The 17,968-nt window shown below is 36.8% G+C and overlaps 1 protein-coding gene across 11 annotated transcripts in view; it reads right to left on the bottom strand.

Moving 5' to 3' along the window:
• LOC126284608 (rabphilin-3A-like) overlaps positions 1–17,968 on the bottom strand; it is a 971,947-nt gene that overhangs the window by 73,211 nt on the left and 880,768 nt on the right. The window contains exon 12 of one of the 11 annotated variants that reach the window (XM_049983657.1): positions 11,765–11,872. The exons of the other annotated variants lie outside the window; for them this stretch is intronic. Coding sequence (XP_049839614.1) covers positions 11,765–11,872 — 108 coding nt within the window. The remainder of the gene's footprint in view (positions 1–11,764; positions 11,873–17,968) is intronic. 11 annotated transcript variants of the gene reach the window in all.

Below are 17,968 nucleotides of genomic sequence, written 5' to 3'. Positions count from 1 at the left end.
GGCATCTTCGCAGCATGTAACACACCTTCTCCTGGACCCTGATCTGCACCATCCCACCCTGGTCACTTGCCTCAGGTGTCTCTGGCCATGGTTGTCTCTTGTGACCTCCAGAGCCTTCTAATGTCTGCAGAGTGTCTGTGTCTTCCCTTTGTGGCTTACTCCATGGGATTCCAGTTGGTTCCTCAGTACTCCTGTTCTCCAGCAGCAAAAGTTTCACTGCACATTCAATTGCATGGTCGCCATTTCTCAACTATGACCTGACATGATTTGCTTCTTTCTGAAGGTGCCACCATCTCCCACTACAGGAAAATGGATGCAGTATCCTCAGCTGGCAGCTATGTCACAACCACTGACTACACAGTTGCATGGCTTTGCCATTTCCTTCATAAAGAAGATGGATGCTGTAGTTTCGGGTGCTGGCACTTCAGCTACAGAACATTACTTCTGCAGCTGTTGCAGTCAGGTGGCACCACATCTGCTGGACACATTGCTGCTAGTTTGCCTCCATAAGCCATGTCACATTGGCAGGATTTCCTGGTATTCTTACACTGGATGGGTTTATACGACACCACCCAGCCTCTCACCAGTCAGTAGACATAGGGAGTTCACAGTTACAGTTCTTTGGGGCAGAAAATGACCACACAAGTAGTCCCACAAACAGAGATCCATTCACTGCAGTGCAGCACACACCAGTCAGAGCCTACAGCCTCACTAACGACCAAGTTTTGATGAGTGCTTCAACCAAGCACTATGTCCAGGTACAGATATTTCCTGGCTACATCAGTGCTACCCTATTTAGGATCGACAGTGTACTTAACTCAGCAGTTATGGTAGCACACAGTGCATTTTGTTCTTTCAAAAAACTATCATTGTGTTTGCTATTAGCCCTTATACAGGGTGGTGCAGGGAAATGGGAAATTTCAAAATAACGTCATTTCCATGAATAAATTCATAAAACTAGTAATTTATTAATGAAAGTGAATGTATTGAGTATGCCATTATTCAGTATGTCTTTACAATCAAAATGTCCAAAAGTGTCTCTTTACTTTTTAAAGATGACATCGGAAAGATGTGCTCCCATTTGGCATTCACACTCTAACAGCCTGTTATGAAAACTCTGGAATGTGTGGTGTAGCAAATCTTGAGGAATGGCAGTAATTTCATTTTCATTGTTCTCCTTCAGTTCATGGATTGTTGCATGACGTGTACGGTACACACAGGAAGAAGTCACACAAACTAAGATCAGGGGACCTTGCAGGCCATGCAATGTCACTGTTACGTGAAATAATGCATCTTCCAATCAATTGACGAACTGCTGTCACTGATTGTTGAGGAGTGTGTGATGTGGCTCCGTCCTGCTGAAACCATACATTTTTGACATTAAGATCAAGCTCATACAGTCTCGATGTAAAGAATGTTTGGAGCATTTCAACATATCAAGTGGATGTTTCTGTCACTGCACTACCATCCTCACGTTCAAAAAAATAAGGGCTGATAACACCATGACATGATACAGCACACCATATTGTGATCGTGGTGCTATGTAGTGGTTGCTGGTGAAACTCACAAGGATTGTCCTGTGCCCAATAACGAAAATTCTGTTTTTTCACGAATCCGTTCAGGTGGAAACGGGCTTCGTTTGATATCCATAACCAAGGAAATTTGCATCCTCATTGATTTTAGCCAATATCTGGCTACTAAACTCCATACATGACATTGGTCTCGTTCTTGTAAGTGTTGCACAATCTGCAACTTATAGGGATGGAAGTCTAATTTGTGCAGTATTCTTTGTAAGCTTCGTCACTTAATCCCTAATGAAGATGCATGCTGGACTTCTCTCGATTGCAGCTCTAGCAGCTGCAATGTTCTCTGGGGTACGTACCGTTGGAATGCCACCTGGAGGTTTCTTTTTCAAGGCAGACCCTGTTTCTTCAAAATTACGCACCCACATTGTAATTGCATGTGCAGATGGGACACGTCCATGATGTCCAAGCTGGTAATGCTGTCGAAATGTTCTCTGCATGGCAGCCACACTATCACCATTTTTGTAAACTGCTCTCACAGCTACTGCAAGTTCCGAACCAGTCCAATTCTCCATGATTACTAAATGGCAATGCGTTCACCACAATTGTGCAAAGTTTCGAACATATGCCAGTGCTACAGTGCTGCCAACTGTAATTTTCAAAATTTCCTGTTACCCTGTGCCACCCTGTAGTATCATTTATTTGTATGACTTTGGAAGTTGTTTTCTGTTGTACCAACATACAATATAGTTCTATTGTTCTTTTAGCTATCTGGGCACATCTATTCATTGTAGTTGCAACTCCCACAATGGGATTCAACAAACTCCATCTGACGTTGGTGATATAATCCTTGAATATGCCTTGTGAAAAGTGTAATAAATGTAACTGGCCCCAATAATTTGTAGTTTCAATTGAGATATTTGCTTGCTGTACATCACTAACTGATGTGGAAACATACAAGGTAGGGGTTCAGCAGTGTGATACACCCAACAAAAATGGATTGAACTTCATTAAGCCATTAAAGGTGTACTACTACTACTTAACAGAAATGACTAGGAACTAATTGTATGGGGAGATTTTAGTATTAATTTCACACTGGATAGTTCTTATTCAGGGCCAGGAGTTGCTGATGTCAGCTTTGATTTGATTCTCAGAGTAACATTGATTCCAAAACTAACATTTTAAACAAGGCAAGACTGGCATAGTGCAACACAGCAGTTGATGCTTTATTTCTAAATCCAGCTGTATTTTTTTGAAATAGATGTTATCCACACAGTAAAGTACTTATCTGACCATGATGGCGAGATGGCAGCACTAAAGCATCTCCATCAAATATATTTAGTAAGAAGGGAAACATATAATTTCACAGAACCATTAAGTCTGACTCAATCACATTACTCAAAGAGAATTGACAAGGTGAACAATGAGAAGAAATTTATCAAGAACACAAATACACAAGAAATTTAATTCCTTGCAATAAATATTCTTACAACATATGAATTGAGTTTTCTCTTATAATGCGCCAAGAAAAATAATATTGGAAGCTGAGGACAGGGTCATACCAAGGCTGTAATGCGATTGGCTACTGCTAAGGGTGTGGGCACAGAGGAGGCATAAAAACTGGATGGAAAAAAAAATCTCTGAAGACAGTTTACTAATTAACCAGGAGAGGCACATTAGTTCACTTGCCTCAAGAATTCCTATGTTCTGTCTGCAAGAAGCCTTTCCCTGATGAGTCCATAAATGAACACTGTTCTTGAAATGTATTTTTTTTTAACAGAGTACACATTTTTATTTGCTGTTCAGTATTTTTCATACAACGGGCTTCATCGGTGTTTATAGGGGTGTCAAGTTTTATACAATAATCAATCACAGATGCAGAAAATTACACAGAAGATAACTAGCTTACATAAGAACTAAAAGATTTTTTGACCTACATGATGTAAATAATTATTGGTCAATATCCCTCCTATTAGCAGTAACAAAGATAATTAAAAAGTCAAGTGTAGTTTTGTCTTAGAATTTCGGAATAAAGAAAACTTATTTTCTGAACATCAATATGGATTTCGCAAGCACAGATCTGTTAATGATGTCCATTTTGTTGTCTGTGACCAAATCTTCTCTTGTTTTATTTACAGAGAATTCTCTTCCAGATTGTTCATTGACCTAACCAGATTAGACACATATTCAGAAATTAGACACATATGGCATCCAAGATGTATGTAATCAATGGTTTGAGTCATACTTAACAAATAGGTTGCAAGTGGTTAAAGTCTCTAGCATTAGAAATGAACATACTTGCTCTAACAAAGCTCTGATTACTTTTGGTGTTAAACAAGACTCTACTTTGACCCCCTTCTCTTTCGGTTTTTTATTGATGGTCTTTTATTGATGAACTTTTATTGATGATATTTCCCTGAACCTTCGTAAAACTTCTCCTGTACTATTTGCTGATGATTAAGATCTGTTGTCAAATAGCACATCAGTGCAACAAATGAGTGGCCAAATATCACATACAACAAGTAGTGTGCTGTCCTGGCTTCACAGAAATAAAACAGCCCACGTGCTCTTCTAAAAATCGCCCTACTCGAATGACACCAATACTACAGAAGGCCATGAACTTGACCAAGTAGAAGCAATGAAACTTTTGGGAATATGGGAAGATAACACTTCGAAGTGGGACATGCACAGGGATAAAGTACTGAATAAGCTGAACAGCCTGTGTTATGCATTTAGAATCCACAGCCAAACATGCAACATTGATACATAAAAAACAGTGTACTTTGTCCAAGTTCAGTCCAATGTAACATATGGGATCCCATTCTGCAGGTCATCACATAAAAAATTATATTTATAGTGCAGAAAAGGCTATTAAAGGTAATGAAGCAAGAACATCCTAGATCATCAGCAAAGCCAATTTTTAAAGACTTAAAAAATTTTTCCAGTACCCTGTATTTATATAATGGAAACAGTTTTATTTGTTAAAAAAAGCATGTACCTGTCCACAATAAGTAGGGATATACATGATCACAATACAAGAACCAATTTGAACATTCATCTGCTACCCCAAAGAGTAAGTACTTGTCAAGAGAATGACAGGAATATAGGTACTCAGCTCTACAATAAACTTCCTGTGGCCATAGAAAATAGTGCAGGGCTGTCATTCAGGAAAAAAGTAAAAGAACTACTTGTCATGCACACCTTTTGCTCTATTAATGGTTACCTATTGGCAAATTTATACTAGCTCTCCGAAACTCCTCCCCAAAAAAATCAGAACACAAGTTCACTTAACTATCAAATAACACATTAAATTTATTTTTACCTATTCTTAATCTTGTTTTATATACTGAAATAAATTGCACTGTAAGTCAGTTGTGTTAGGGCTGTGCAAAAATAAGCCCCTATGTTCTTACTGATTGTAGTTTTTTAACTCCCATCATGCATTGTATGCCCATATATATTACTGTTACTTCATATTCTATGCATCCTCATATACAGTACTTGTAAACTGTCCCCTGTGTGTATTTCAATTTGTCAATTTTTAATTCAATCATATATGTAAACTGTCCCCTTTATGTTTTAGCTTTTTGACAATTTTCAATGCCATTGTCAATGTAAGCTTATGCATTTGAAAATCTTTAACTTTAATACTGTTTGTATTGAGTCTTATAAAAAATGAAATGATCACCACACAGTTATTGTGAAGCATGTCCTATATGAAACTTCCTAGCAGATTAAAACCATGTGGTGGACCGAGATTTGAACTCGGGACTTTTGCCTTTCGCAGGCAAGTGCTCAACTGACTGTGCTACCCAAGCACCCCTCATGACCCATCCTCACAGCTTTAATTCTGGCAGAACCTTGTCTCCTACCTTCCAAACTTCACAGAAGCTCTCCTCTGAAACTTGCAGAACTAGCAATCCTGAAAGAAAGGATGTTGCCACAGCCTGAGGGATGTTTCGAGAATAAAATTTGCACTCTGCAGCAGAATGTGCACTAATATGAAACTTCCTGGCATATTAAAACTGCATGCCAGGCTGGGACTAAAGCTTGGGACCTTTGCCTTTTGTGGGCAAGTGCTCTACTGAATGAACTACTACCATTTTTTATTTCAGATCTGTAGAGTTTTCTCATATTTATGTAATTTTGTTTGTTTGAACCACAGCCTGAGGGATGTTTTGAGAATAAAATTTGCACTCTGCAGCAGAATGTGCACTAATATGAAACTTCCTGGCATATTAAAACTGCATGCCAGGCTGGGACTAGAGCTTGGGACCTTTCCCTTTTGTGGGCAAGTGCTCTACTGAATGAACTACTACCATTTTTTATTTCAGATCTGTAGAGTTTTCTCATCTTTATGTAATTTTGTTTGTCTGGACCACTTTTATGGGACTTAGAATTAATAGTAGTATCCTGAATTCATTAAGTTGTGGAGTGTACCACTTGTTAGCATGATACTGCTTTTGTGTGATGCCAGTATAATCTCTTTTGATTACAGTGGGGCACGTATCTTACACTATGTGCTTAATCTCTGCCAGGAAACTGAAAAAGCAGTTGTCAATAATTTTGTTATATCCATTATACAAAACCAGTCCATTTCTTTCAAATGATCTATAAAATGTTTGAAATGGTTCTGAGCACTATGGGACTTAACATCTGAGGTCATCAGTCACACAAAACTTAGAACTACTTAAACCTAACTAACCTAAGGACATCACACACATCCATGCCCGAGGCAGGATTCGAACCTGTGACTGTAGTGGCTGTGCAGTTCCAGACTGAAGCTTCTAGAACCACTCGGCCACACTGGCCAGCTAGAAATGATCTATCATATTGTTTACATTGGCCTCTCCTGGTAGTCCATATGTCACCTTCCTTTCTCTAGTACTGAGAGCTGAATTTCTCCGTTTGAAGCCACTGTTCTGCATCATCTGATATTTCTAATTCTATAACATCACATTCAAGAGAGTCTCTGTGTATATTACCATTTAGGTTATCAAGACATAAATTCAACCTGACGGCTTTTCATTGAGACAGTAATAGTTGAATGACTTCAGAGAATTAACCATATGGATTACATTTTTTCTCTTTGTCCTTATATCTGTGTTAATATCACCTACAGTTATTATTTTATGCTGCTTATATTTAGATAACTACAATATTATAGTGTTAATTTTTATTTAAATACTATTTCATCAATGCCTGGAATTCATTACACTGGCACAATTACAACTTTTTGTGAATGCATTACCATACCAGCTGCTTAAAATATTGCTTTCAAGGCATATTCTGCTAAGGTCTATGACTGAGTAATGTAAATCAAGATTGCTCTTAATGCAAACTGAGACCCTGACATGTGACATGCTTTTTCTGCGGTAGCTTGTTACTAGCAAGTATCCAAGTGGAACACTCATATCTGTTTCAGATTCTTTCACTCATTGATACACAAAACACTGCAGTTAATTCTATCAAACCAGTATTGCAGTTCATTGACTTTACCTTTAAGAGATTGTACATTTAAATGAAGAATGAGAATACTGTTATTAGTACAGAAAAGTATTTTGATTTCACTGGGTCTAGCATGTTCATTTATTTTCGTTGAGTAATCTAAATCAGCACAGTTACCTGAATGAATTAGTCTGCTGCAGTTCCCTGTTTATGGGGTTTTTACCCATCCTTCCCTTGTAATGTCGTTTTCCCTGATAAACAAGGTACATTAACATGCACCAAAAGACTTTTTTTTAAATGATACCAATGTGTTCACAAATTTCACTCATAATCCTGTTTATCTCTTGACACAGAAATTTCTTCCCATGGTAATTCAGATGCTCACCATGTTCAATGTGCAGAGTGTTGACTAACATCTACTACATTGCATTTTACATAAGTTGATCATAGTTGTTTGATTTTAACATTGGTTTTGTAGTAGATCTCTTTGCTGACACATGAATTAAAGATCAGGTCATGTCTGTGAAGTATCATTACAACAGCAGTGTTTTTAATTTTATTTATATCTAAGAAATTCTTGAAACCAGTTATACAATTTTTGACTTCATTACGCACTTCACTGTTTGAAACAGTCACGCAAACAACAAAATCACTGTCCTTATATTATTATTTTCTGAGATGTCTTCAATAACGTTTTCCATTCTTGCACTGGGTTTCACAATACTAGTTGCACAAACGTTCATATTCAGATGCTGCTTTCTGCTAAGGTTGTCCACTAGAAATAGCAAATTGCATTTATTTGTCTGCTGTTTGTGAGTCCTCCAAGTAGCATCATAAATAAATTACTGTCAAACAGGTGTCACATACGCTATGGGCCAACAGTGTGCTTGGCTCACACAGCTGCTGCCTACACAGTGTACTCATATTCAGCAATTGTGTTTCTCTGAGTTCAAAAGTAACACTTTACTTCTAATGCCATTACTAGTAACTGTTACTTTTCAAAGGTAATGATTATTTCTGTAAACTAACTTTGACTAAGTTACTTTAATAACTTACAATTTAATGAAAGTGTCATTACTTTTTTATCACACTTACATATTTTGTTGTGATAATCTCAAGACAGTGTAATATCAGTCTTTATTTTGAAAAGAACCCAAATAGTTGTTTTGGAATCAAATCTTTTCATTAGTGAGTGCGTTGGTGTCATATATTCCTCCTGCAGCCCAGCTAAAGACTGTTCCTATCACAATTTTGTTCTGCACATGTTTCTCCATATTTTTCTTCCTTCAACAATAAGTCTGATATTTATTAAACATTATCAAAATATGTATCATATTCTAAAAGATACATAGGAAATGTCCGATATGTGAATTGTAATTTTTAGTGCTGCTATTACATTTACTTCTTGTTCATTCATTTTTATAAGGAAATTATATATGAAACAATGAGTATATTGCAGTCACATGACACCTCACTTGTGAATAACATGCAATCTCCAATGTCACATTCATTTCTGCCATCTTTCAGACACTGAGGAGGAAGATAAGACACACATGCCCTGCCCAGCTTATGGTGAAGTGTGCAAATTTTTAACATTGGATAATTTCTTTCATTGCAGACTGTGCACTGGTGCAAATAAAATACAAAATAATCAAAGTGAATGTAAAAAATCATGTACAGGTAAGATTTTTGCTTGCTGTTAGCATTAGATGATTGAGGAAAAGTATGACAAATACCATTGTTTTATTTAATAGGAAATATTCTCGACATTTATAACTATAATAATGAAAAAGTAACATATTCATTTCTCACATTCATTTTTAGCAAACATTCCCCAAAAGAAACTGAGGAAAATAAAGTGCAAGGCCCAAAAGACAGTACGGCTGTACCATTACAGGGTCAACCTCAAAACAAACAACACTTAACTGCTCCCTTCAGCTTCACAATATGTAACCCAAAGTAAGATTGAAAAAACAGTAATGAACTTTGTCTCAGATACCTCTTAGTCATTCCATACAGTAATAGAGGTGCTATCATTAAAAGATGTATACCTGTGTCTGCTAAAGTTTGTGAGTTGTTTCAAGAAAAACTGTAATAAGGAATTTGGGAGAACAAAAAATCAGAAAGATGAAAGATACTCTCATAAATTTCGTCATAAATAGTCAATTATTGACAAAATTATTTAATTGGATAGATAAAAATCTACTCACTAAGTAGCGGTAGAACACACACATAAAAGAGAGTTGTAACTGGCAAGCTTTCAGTGCCAGTGGCTCTTTCTGCAGGCAGAAGAGTTGAAAAGGAAGGAAGAGGGGTGAAGGAAAAGGACTGAAGAGGTCTAGGAAAAAGGGTAGATTTTGGGAAAGTCACCCAGAACCATAAGTCAGGGGAGACTTACAACAGGGCCACGACTTCCTAAAACCGTGCCCTGAAATGAGATCCATTCTGTTTGAAATTTTGCCCACCACACCTAGAATAGCTTTCTGTCACCCTCCTGATCTCTGCAATACTATTGTGAGACCCTATGCTCCTTCTGAACCCATCTTCTTACCCTACGGCTCATACGCCTGTGACCATCCCCTCTGCAAGACTTGCCCTATGCACCCTTCTACCACCACCTGTAACAGTCCTGTAATTGGCAAAACATATACTATGAAAGGGAGAGCCACCTGCAAAATGACATGTCATATACCATCTGTTGTGTAAACACTGTTCAGCCTTCTAAATTGGCATGACTATCACCAAATTATCAGTTAGGATGAATGCGCATAGGCAGAGGGTATATACTGGCAACTCGCAATATTGTGGTGCGGAGCATACTCTACAACATGACATTTGGCTCCTCGGCACCTATTTCACCACATGTGCCATCTGGATTCTTCCCCCAGACACCAGTTTCTCAAAAGTCTGTGTTCGCAGCTCGTGGTCTTGCAGCCACGTTCTCTCATCCCGAGCACGGGGCCTGGGTTCGATTTCCAGTGGGGTCAGGGATTTTCACCTGCCTCGAGATGACTGGGTGTTTGTGTTGTCCGCATAATTTCATCATCATTCATGAAAGTGATGAGTTTGGACTGAGCAAAGGTTCAGAATTTGTACAGGCACTGATAACCGTGCAGTTGAGTGCCCCACAAACCAAACATCATCATCATCATCATTATCATCATCATCATCAGCATCATAAAAATTCTGAAGGTGGGAACTAGAACTACAACATGTCTTTGGTTCTCACCACCCACCTGGCCTTAATTTATGGTAATTTCTTCTGTCTCAGCACTTATTCACTGTAACTACTCTTTACTTCACTCCGTTTTAGTTTTCTACACCTTTCATTGCCTTCCCCATCTATTTTTCGCCACCACCCACCCACTTCTGTTACATACAATGCACTTATCTTTTCACTCTTATTAACTCATGCATGATGTCTTAGTAGTAATCTCTGTCTTGCATATCATCCTGTCTTCCACCTTTAAGCTCTCAGGTTTTCAAACCTCATCCATTGCAGTCCCCAAAAATCAGTCTTTTCTTCTCATGCCATATGGTAAGTCTCCTCTGACCTGCAGTCCTGGTTGACTTTTACAAAATTCACCCCTTTTCCTAGAACTCTCCAGTCAGTTTCCTTCAACCTTCTTCAATCCCCTTCAACCCTTCTGCCCAAAGGAGGAGACACTGGCTCAAATAGCTTGCCACTTACAACAGTATTTTATGTGTGTGTTTTGCTACCACTTGGTGAGTAGATTTTTATCAATCCAGTTATAATTTAATGTGGATGTTAATACAGTTCTCTGTATCTATCCCTGTATTTTCACTGATTTTTTCAACCACATGACATTATTGGTTTTAGGAGCTTCATTGGAGCAGCTGGTCACTGATGATCCAGTCACATTGAAAAGAAAAATGGCAGTGTTGGCATGTAGATGTATGAAAGAAAGACACACATATGACTTTCTGAGCAAGAAAATAGGTAATACAATATTGGAAAATCACATACAAAATGAAGAACATAACACTGCAACAGACAATGGCACAAACTTTTCCAAGACTTTTAGATTGCTCCAGAGGCAAAATATTACTGAGAATGAACAAGAAGACAATAATAAAATACATGATGATTATAATGATTTAGAATTTATAAATGCCTTCAGTATGTTAGAATAAGTAAGTGATATGAAAGTGCTGTAGGAGAGAGATTATTATGCACACACCACTGTTGAACACATTGTATGCTAAATTTGATTGTTGAGAAAGATTCTGAAGATGCAATTAAGAAAATATAAATTTCAAAAATCTCTAAGGATCCCAATGGTACAGTGGTCCAAGCTCTGGAAGAACAAAATCAATCAACACAAGTTGCAGACCATATCAAAGATACCTGTGGGATCTGGTTGTAATTGCAAGATGGAATTCAGTATATGAGGTTGTCCAATGGATATGCAAATCATGGATAGTGGCAATGAAAATATTGATGTTGCCTAAAGTTTTGTTCAATGCAAAGGTTACCTCTGAAGAAGTTTCTTTGCTGAGAGAATATTGTGAAGCAATGAGACCACAGGCACAGTCTCGGAACGTGCTACAAGGTGAACACAGCATATTCATGGGTTTCCTTCTCCCAACTTTGGCTGCATTGAAACAAGATCTGTGTAAGTTATCCATTAAGCTGACTATGTACAGACCTCCACTTGGTGCAATTATTCTGGGATTGTAGAAGAGGTTTGAACATGCATTTCAAAATATTCAATCCTGTTTGCATGCTTCTTTCCAAAATTCAAAACCAACTGGATGGATCAGCCACATACCTCTGTACCCAAGGGACATATGCTGGAAACCATGCTGCAGACAACAGCTGTAAGAGACACTGGCAGGGAAGAAGCAGAAGTACTCGAGGACGAGGAGGAAGATGTTTTCTGCTTTGAGAGACAAAATACACTTAGCTGATGTGCTCAAAAAATATCTTTAACAGTTTTTACTAAATTTTTCAACAGATATACAAATGCTCAATGTGTTTCCCCATTCAAGATCCCCTTTATTAAATATAGTGCAGAATAGCAACTAGTGCATCAACAGAGAGCTTTTGGTATAGAGGGTACTGTGAGGAGAGCAATGAGAGCTGAATTGGGAGATCCAACATTTGAAAAACAACTTTTGTTTAAAATAAACTAGCACTTCACCTGAGATGCACTGAGATAAAAGAGGCTGTAGATGGTGTATTTTGTTGTTGATTGACATTAAGGGTTATTTCCTTCCTATGAGCATAAGGTTCATTACTTATTTAGGGATGAGTTACAATTATAATTTTTAAAAGTAACTGAAGTGATGGCTTAACTAATGCATCTACATCTACATCTACATGGTTACTCTGTTATTCCCAATTATGCGTCTGGCAGAGGGTTCAATGAACCACCTTCAAGCTGCCTCTACGTTTCCACTCTTGAACAACATGCGAGAAAAATGAGCTTTAAATTTTTCTGTGTGACCCCTGATTTCTCTTATTTTATCATGATGATTATTTCTCCCTATGTAGGTAGGTGCCAACAGAATGTTTTTGCAATTGGAGGAGCAAACTGGTGACTGAAATTTCATGAGAATATCCAGTCGCAACAAAATACGCCTTTTTTTTTAATGATTGCCATACCAATTCATGTATCATGTCTGTGGCACAATTTCCCCTGTTTCGCAATAATACAATACAAGCTGCCCTTCTTTGAACCTTTTCCATGTCATCTGTCAGGCCCACCTGATGTGGATCCCACACTGCACAGCAATATTGCAGGATAGGGTAGACAAGTGTGGTGTAAGCAGTCTCTTTAGTAGATCTGTTGCGCCTTCTAAATGTTCTGCCAATGAATCAGTCTTTGATTTGCTCTACACACAACATTATGAATGTGATTGTTCCAATTTAGGTTATTAGTAATTGCAATCTCTAAGTATTCTGTTGAATTTACAGCCTTCAGATCTGTGTGACTTGTCGCATAATCAAAATTTAGCAGATTTCTTTTAGTACTCATGTGAATAACTTCACACTTTTATTTATTCAGGGTGAATAGCAACTTTTTACTCCACACAAATATCTTATCTAAATCATTTTGCAATTTGTTCTGGTTATCTGATGACTTTACAAGATGGTAAATGACAGCATCATCTGAAAATAATCTAAGAGGGCTTCTTAGAGTGTCTCCTATGTCATTAATATAGATCAGGAACAATTGAGGGCCTACAAACTGTGACCTTTCTGACAGGAAATCATGAATCCGGCTGCACAACTAAGGTGATGTTCCATAGGCACGCAATTTGGTAGAAGACGCTTGTAAAGAATGGTGTTAATAGCCTTCTGGAAATCTACAAATGTGGAATCAATTTGACATCCCCTGTCGATAGCACTCATTACGTCATGAGTATAAAGAGGTAGTTGTGTTTCACAAGAACGATATTTCCTGAATCCGTGCTGACTATGTGTCAATAAATCGTTTTCTTCAAGGTGATTCATAATGTTTAAATACAGTGTATGTTCCAAAAGCCTACTGCAAATTCACATTAGTGATATGGGCCTGTAATTCAGGGATTACTCCTATATCCCTTTCAGGGTATTAGTGTGACGTGAGCAATTTTTCAGTCTTCAGGTATGGAACTTTCTGTGAGTGGGCAGTTGTATATAATTGCTATATATGGAGCTACTGCATCAACATACTCTGAAGGGGACCTAACTGGTATACAATCTGGACCGGAGGCCTTGCCTTGGTGTGCTTTATGTATGACCAGAATCTCCTTTGGTTTTCTGTCAGATTCCAAGACAGAGTTTCGTTGTAGAAGTTATTAAAAGCATCTCACATTGAAGTATGCTCTATATTTCAAACTTCTGCAAAACTTTGCCAATCTTGGGGATTTTGCATTCTTTTAAATTTGGCATGCTTTTTTCATTGCTTCTGAAATGGCAGTCTGACCCATTTTGTGTACCTTGGGGGATAAATACCATCACTTATTAATTTATGTGGTATATGTTTTTCAAATTCCATTGATACTATCTTTTTGAAATCATTCTATGCTTATGTGATAAGACTGGAAGGAGTGGAGACTTCTCTTAAAAAGGCATTAAAAGCATTTTTATCAGCTTTTTTTTTTTAAAAAATAGATGTACTTTGCATTTCTTTTTGCTTTTGCAGTTACTTTTGATATACACTAACTACAGCTGTAACTAAATTACTTTCTCTGGGAAGTAGCTTTAGCTGTGTCTTAGTTACTTTCAGAAAATAACTTTCCTAACTCTCAAGTTTTTGCTGCAACTTCAGTATTATAACATCTCAAAGGATGGTTAGCAACCATGCTATCTGACCAAAGGCTTATAATTTTTGTTGATTTCTGCCCTTCAGTAGTTTTCTTTTTACGACCTCTGCTCTTTTCTTTGTAAATGTGCTAATGTATAGCTTGTTTAAATAATATTTTTTTCAGTAATGCTCAATTTTTATTAATTAATTTATTTTTTAACTTGTGAGATAGAGCTAACAAAATTTCCTAACTCTAAGTAAAAAAAATTGCAAGAAGTTAATATTGTGTGTGAGCATCTGGGGAGGTGTGGGATTATGGTTAGGGGAGGGAGAGTGTAACTTTGGTAGTCCTGCCAAGTGTGCAGGGCGTCAAACTACCTTTACTTGTTTAGTCACGTGGTATCAAAAAGTTCATATGCTGATTCAACATAAACCATCCTTTAAGAAGAGTTTTTGCAGTCTGTTATATGACACTTCTGTATCACGTTATAAACAGAATGATGGGACAGTATTTTCACAATTCCAGTACAGTTAATGTAATAAAAAGTATTGGGCTTAAATTCTTCAAACTGATATCGGTGTGATGTTCAGAATCCAACTATAGTTGGGTTTGTTGTTTAAATATTACTTCAGTGAGAGCCAAATAAAATTAAAGATAAAAAAATGTTACATTTTTTATTTCATGTGTTTACAGGATTCTGCAGCGTATGACTTCATGAAGGGGAAATGTGAAATAAGATGAAAAAATTAAAAATTACAAACTTCAGCAGTTTTGTGATATGCTTCTCCCAAATGAATTTTATTTTATTTTACTTATTGATATCATTTTGTGGTGATCTGTGTTTTGATTATGTATTGTAGGATGTGGAACATGCCTGTTTTGTTGTGGTTATATTGTATGCTGTTATGTAAATAGTTACAATCAGTTTCACATTATGGCATCTACAACTTAGGTTCTATTTCATAAAACTAACTAGGTTTGTTGTTATAAATAAATATGCACATAAACAAGAATTGGGTTAATGTATCTGAGTGTTAAAGGGACAGGGATACTATAGCTACATTGTGGTTCAGCAACTCAAATTTTGTGACAAAGAACTGACCAGAAGCCATTTACTAATGACCATAAAAATTTTACTAACTGATCTTTCTAAAGCTTTACTTAATTTATTGAATTGCTTGTATCATCTGCAAACAAAGCAAACTTGAAACCTGGTGTTGCTTCTGGTAATCTGTCATTAATATGCACAGGAACAAGAAACAGTAGTGGAATCTTGTGGGTCACTACATGTAGTTAGTTCCCAGTTGAATAATAAATCCTAGCTGTGTATTCACATTTCTAATTTTCTGAGAAAAAGTTGATTTTTTTTAATTTGGTGATTCACAAAAAACTCTGTTTTAAAAATAGAAATCTCTAGTTTTCAGGCATCTGATTTTAACGTTTTAATTTTTAATTTTAAGTACTATCATAACGTTTAATAAAAAATGAGATTTCCCAATATGGCGAAGTTACATACAAATGGCAACATATGCTGAAGGCAGAGTTCTCCATGATCTGGGGTTTCATGAGAATCAAATCTTTTCTTGTGTCACATGCTTCAATTAAAAAACAAGCTTAATCATAAATGAAGAAACTAAGAGCCACCTGTGGCCATGGCAGGGTGTTATGTATCTGCAAAGGTAGCCAGAGGGAATCCAGTTGCTAAATACAATGAGGAAGCTTTCAACAAGTTGACAGAAAAGTACCACAATCAAATACATCATCTCTTTATAGCAAATGTCAGCTGAATTTCAACAATTGTGTTAGGTATACAAAGAGCAAATGTAATTAACAAAAATGTGACCAGTAAATGGAGTACACAACTCAGAGAAGGTTAATTGGTGGTGTACAATGAATAATTCAATAGGCTGTTGATGGTGCAGACACCAAAACTGGCAAGAGGCAATTGAACAAAACTGAAGCCTCTCAGTTTCATCTATTTTTATAGGTCTTAAGAAAATACCGCTTAAAATAACTAGTCAGACACAATGATTCCACAGCTGTCTTCAAAATATAAATCACAGTTTAATACTAAAAGAAATGTGTTTGTCACTGTGTAGTTATGCGTCTGTGTGAGACTGTACTTTACTTAGAAAGACAGTAACAGCTCAAAAGCTAGTACAATCATTGTATTGTTATGTATGTATATATAACAAGCTACAGGTGAATGGTAGCCTTTTCTCAGTTGCATTTGTTAAATTAATAGCAAGCATAAAAAAACCATTTGTTTCCACATACACAGAAAACCAAAGATGTCATCTAAAAGTGAAAGATGAGTTCATGCACAGTATGTTAAGTATACAGGGTACTTATAAATGGTGCAACAATCGAAATTTTTTTATGAATTTATTACATTCTATAGTCTTTCCTGATTACATTAATAAAACACATTATAAGATTTCAAATAATAAATTACCTATATATACCCAATATTAAGGTTACAGTCATGTATGCTGCCATACTCCCCTTATTACTGTTACAGAAACCATTATTATTTCAAAAAGAACTGTGAACATTGCATATGTTGGTAACATTGCAGATTTCTAGTTTCTGTAAATTATTATCTTTGCTGTTTTTACTTTTGTTTCACTGAAGCAGTTTGTTCACATGTTCCCGAATGTTTGTTGCCCAAGTGCTACATATATTTGTGGAAGTGCATATCCTTCAGTGTGTGAAATAAATACGAACTATGCCAAACATCAAGAAATTCAATAAAAGGAAATTCTGTGGTAACCAGTTCACAAACAAAACAAGCCGCACTGTTGAAAGTAACCTGTGTATCACTTTTTCAGAGAAGAAACTCCCACATGGCATACCTTCTGGTGATTCAAATTTTTATGTTAACAATGAAACTGTTTGTAGTGGATTTGTTGTTGTTGATTTGGACATCTTATCTTCCTTGATAAAGGAAGTGGTGACATGTAAACAATGTGATGGTGTAGGCTGTCTGGAAATAACTGAACAACAAAGTAGCAGGAAGTGCTTAGCGTCAAAATTAGTTGTTGTGTGTAGACCCTGCAATAAATCTACCTCAAAAATGACTTTGAACATTGTGCATAATTTGTATAATGTGAATTTGAAGTTAGTATATGCAATGCATGCAATATGAAAAGGAAAAAAGGCTGCTCAAACGTTTTGTGGTTTGATGGACCTACCTCCTCCTACCAGTAGGTTCAGCAAGTACATCAAAATACTTTTAGGTGCCTTTTTGGTTGTGTCTAAAGCATTTATGAAATGTGCAGTAGAAGAAACTGTAAATATTAGTGGCACCAGGGACATTGCTGTTGCACGTTGATGGGACATGGCAACATCGAGGACATTGTTCCTTGAATGGTATTGTGAGTGCTACTTCTCTGGAGAATGAAAAAGTTGTTGATGAGTGCTTATCTAAGTACTACCACACCTGCCATCATGGTAACACTGAAGGACATATTGAACATAAGTGTTCTAAGAATTATGATGGTTACAGTGGAGGTATGGAGTGTGATGGAGCTCTAAAAAATTTTCAGAGATCGGTGCCCATTTATAACATTAGATATATGAAGTACCTAGGCATTGGGGACTCTAAAGCTTTCAATAAAATTAATGAGTTCAGTGTTTATGGTGATACCTTGGTAACAAAACTGGAGTGTTGTGGAAATGTGCAAAAGAGGATTGGTGCTGGATTGAGGAAGCTATGAAGAGAAATGATAGGAAAGTTG

Source organism: Schistocerca gregaria, chromosome 8, assembly GCF_023897955.1.
Source record: "Schistocerca gregaria isolate iqSchGreg1 chromosome 8, iqSchGreg1.2, whole genome shotgun sequence".
Classification (NCBI taxonomy): Eukaryota; Metazoa; Arthropoda; class Insecta; order Orthoptera; family Acrididae; genus Schistocerca; species Schistocerca gregaria.
Note: the sequence above shows the minus strand (reverse complement) of the source record. Positions and strands in the feature narration are given on the sequence as shown.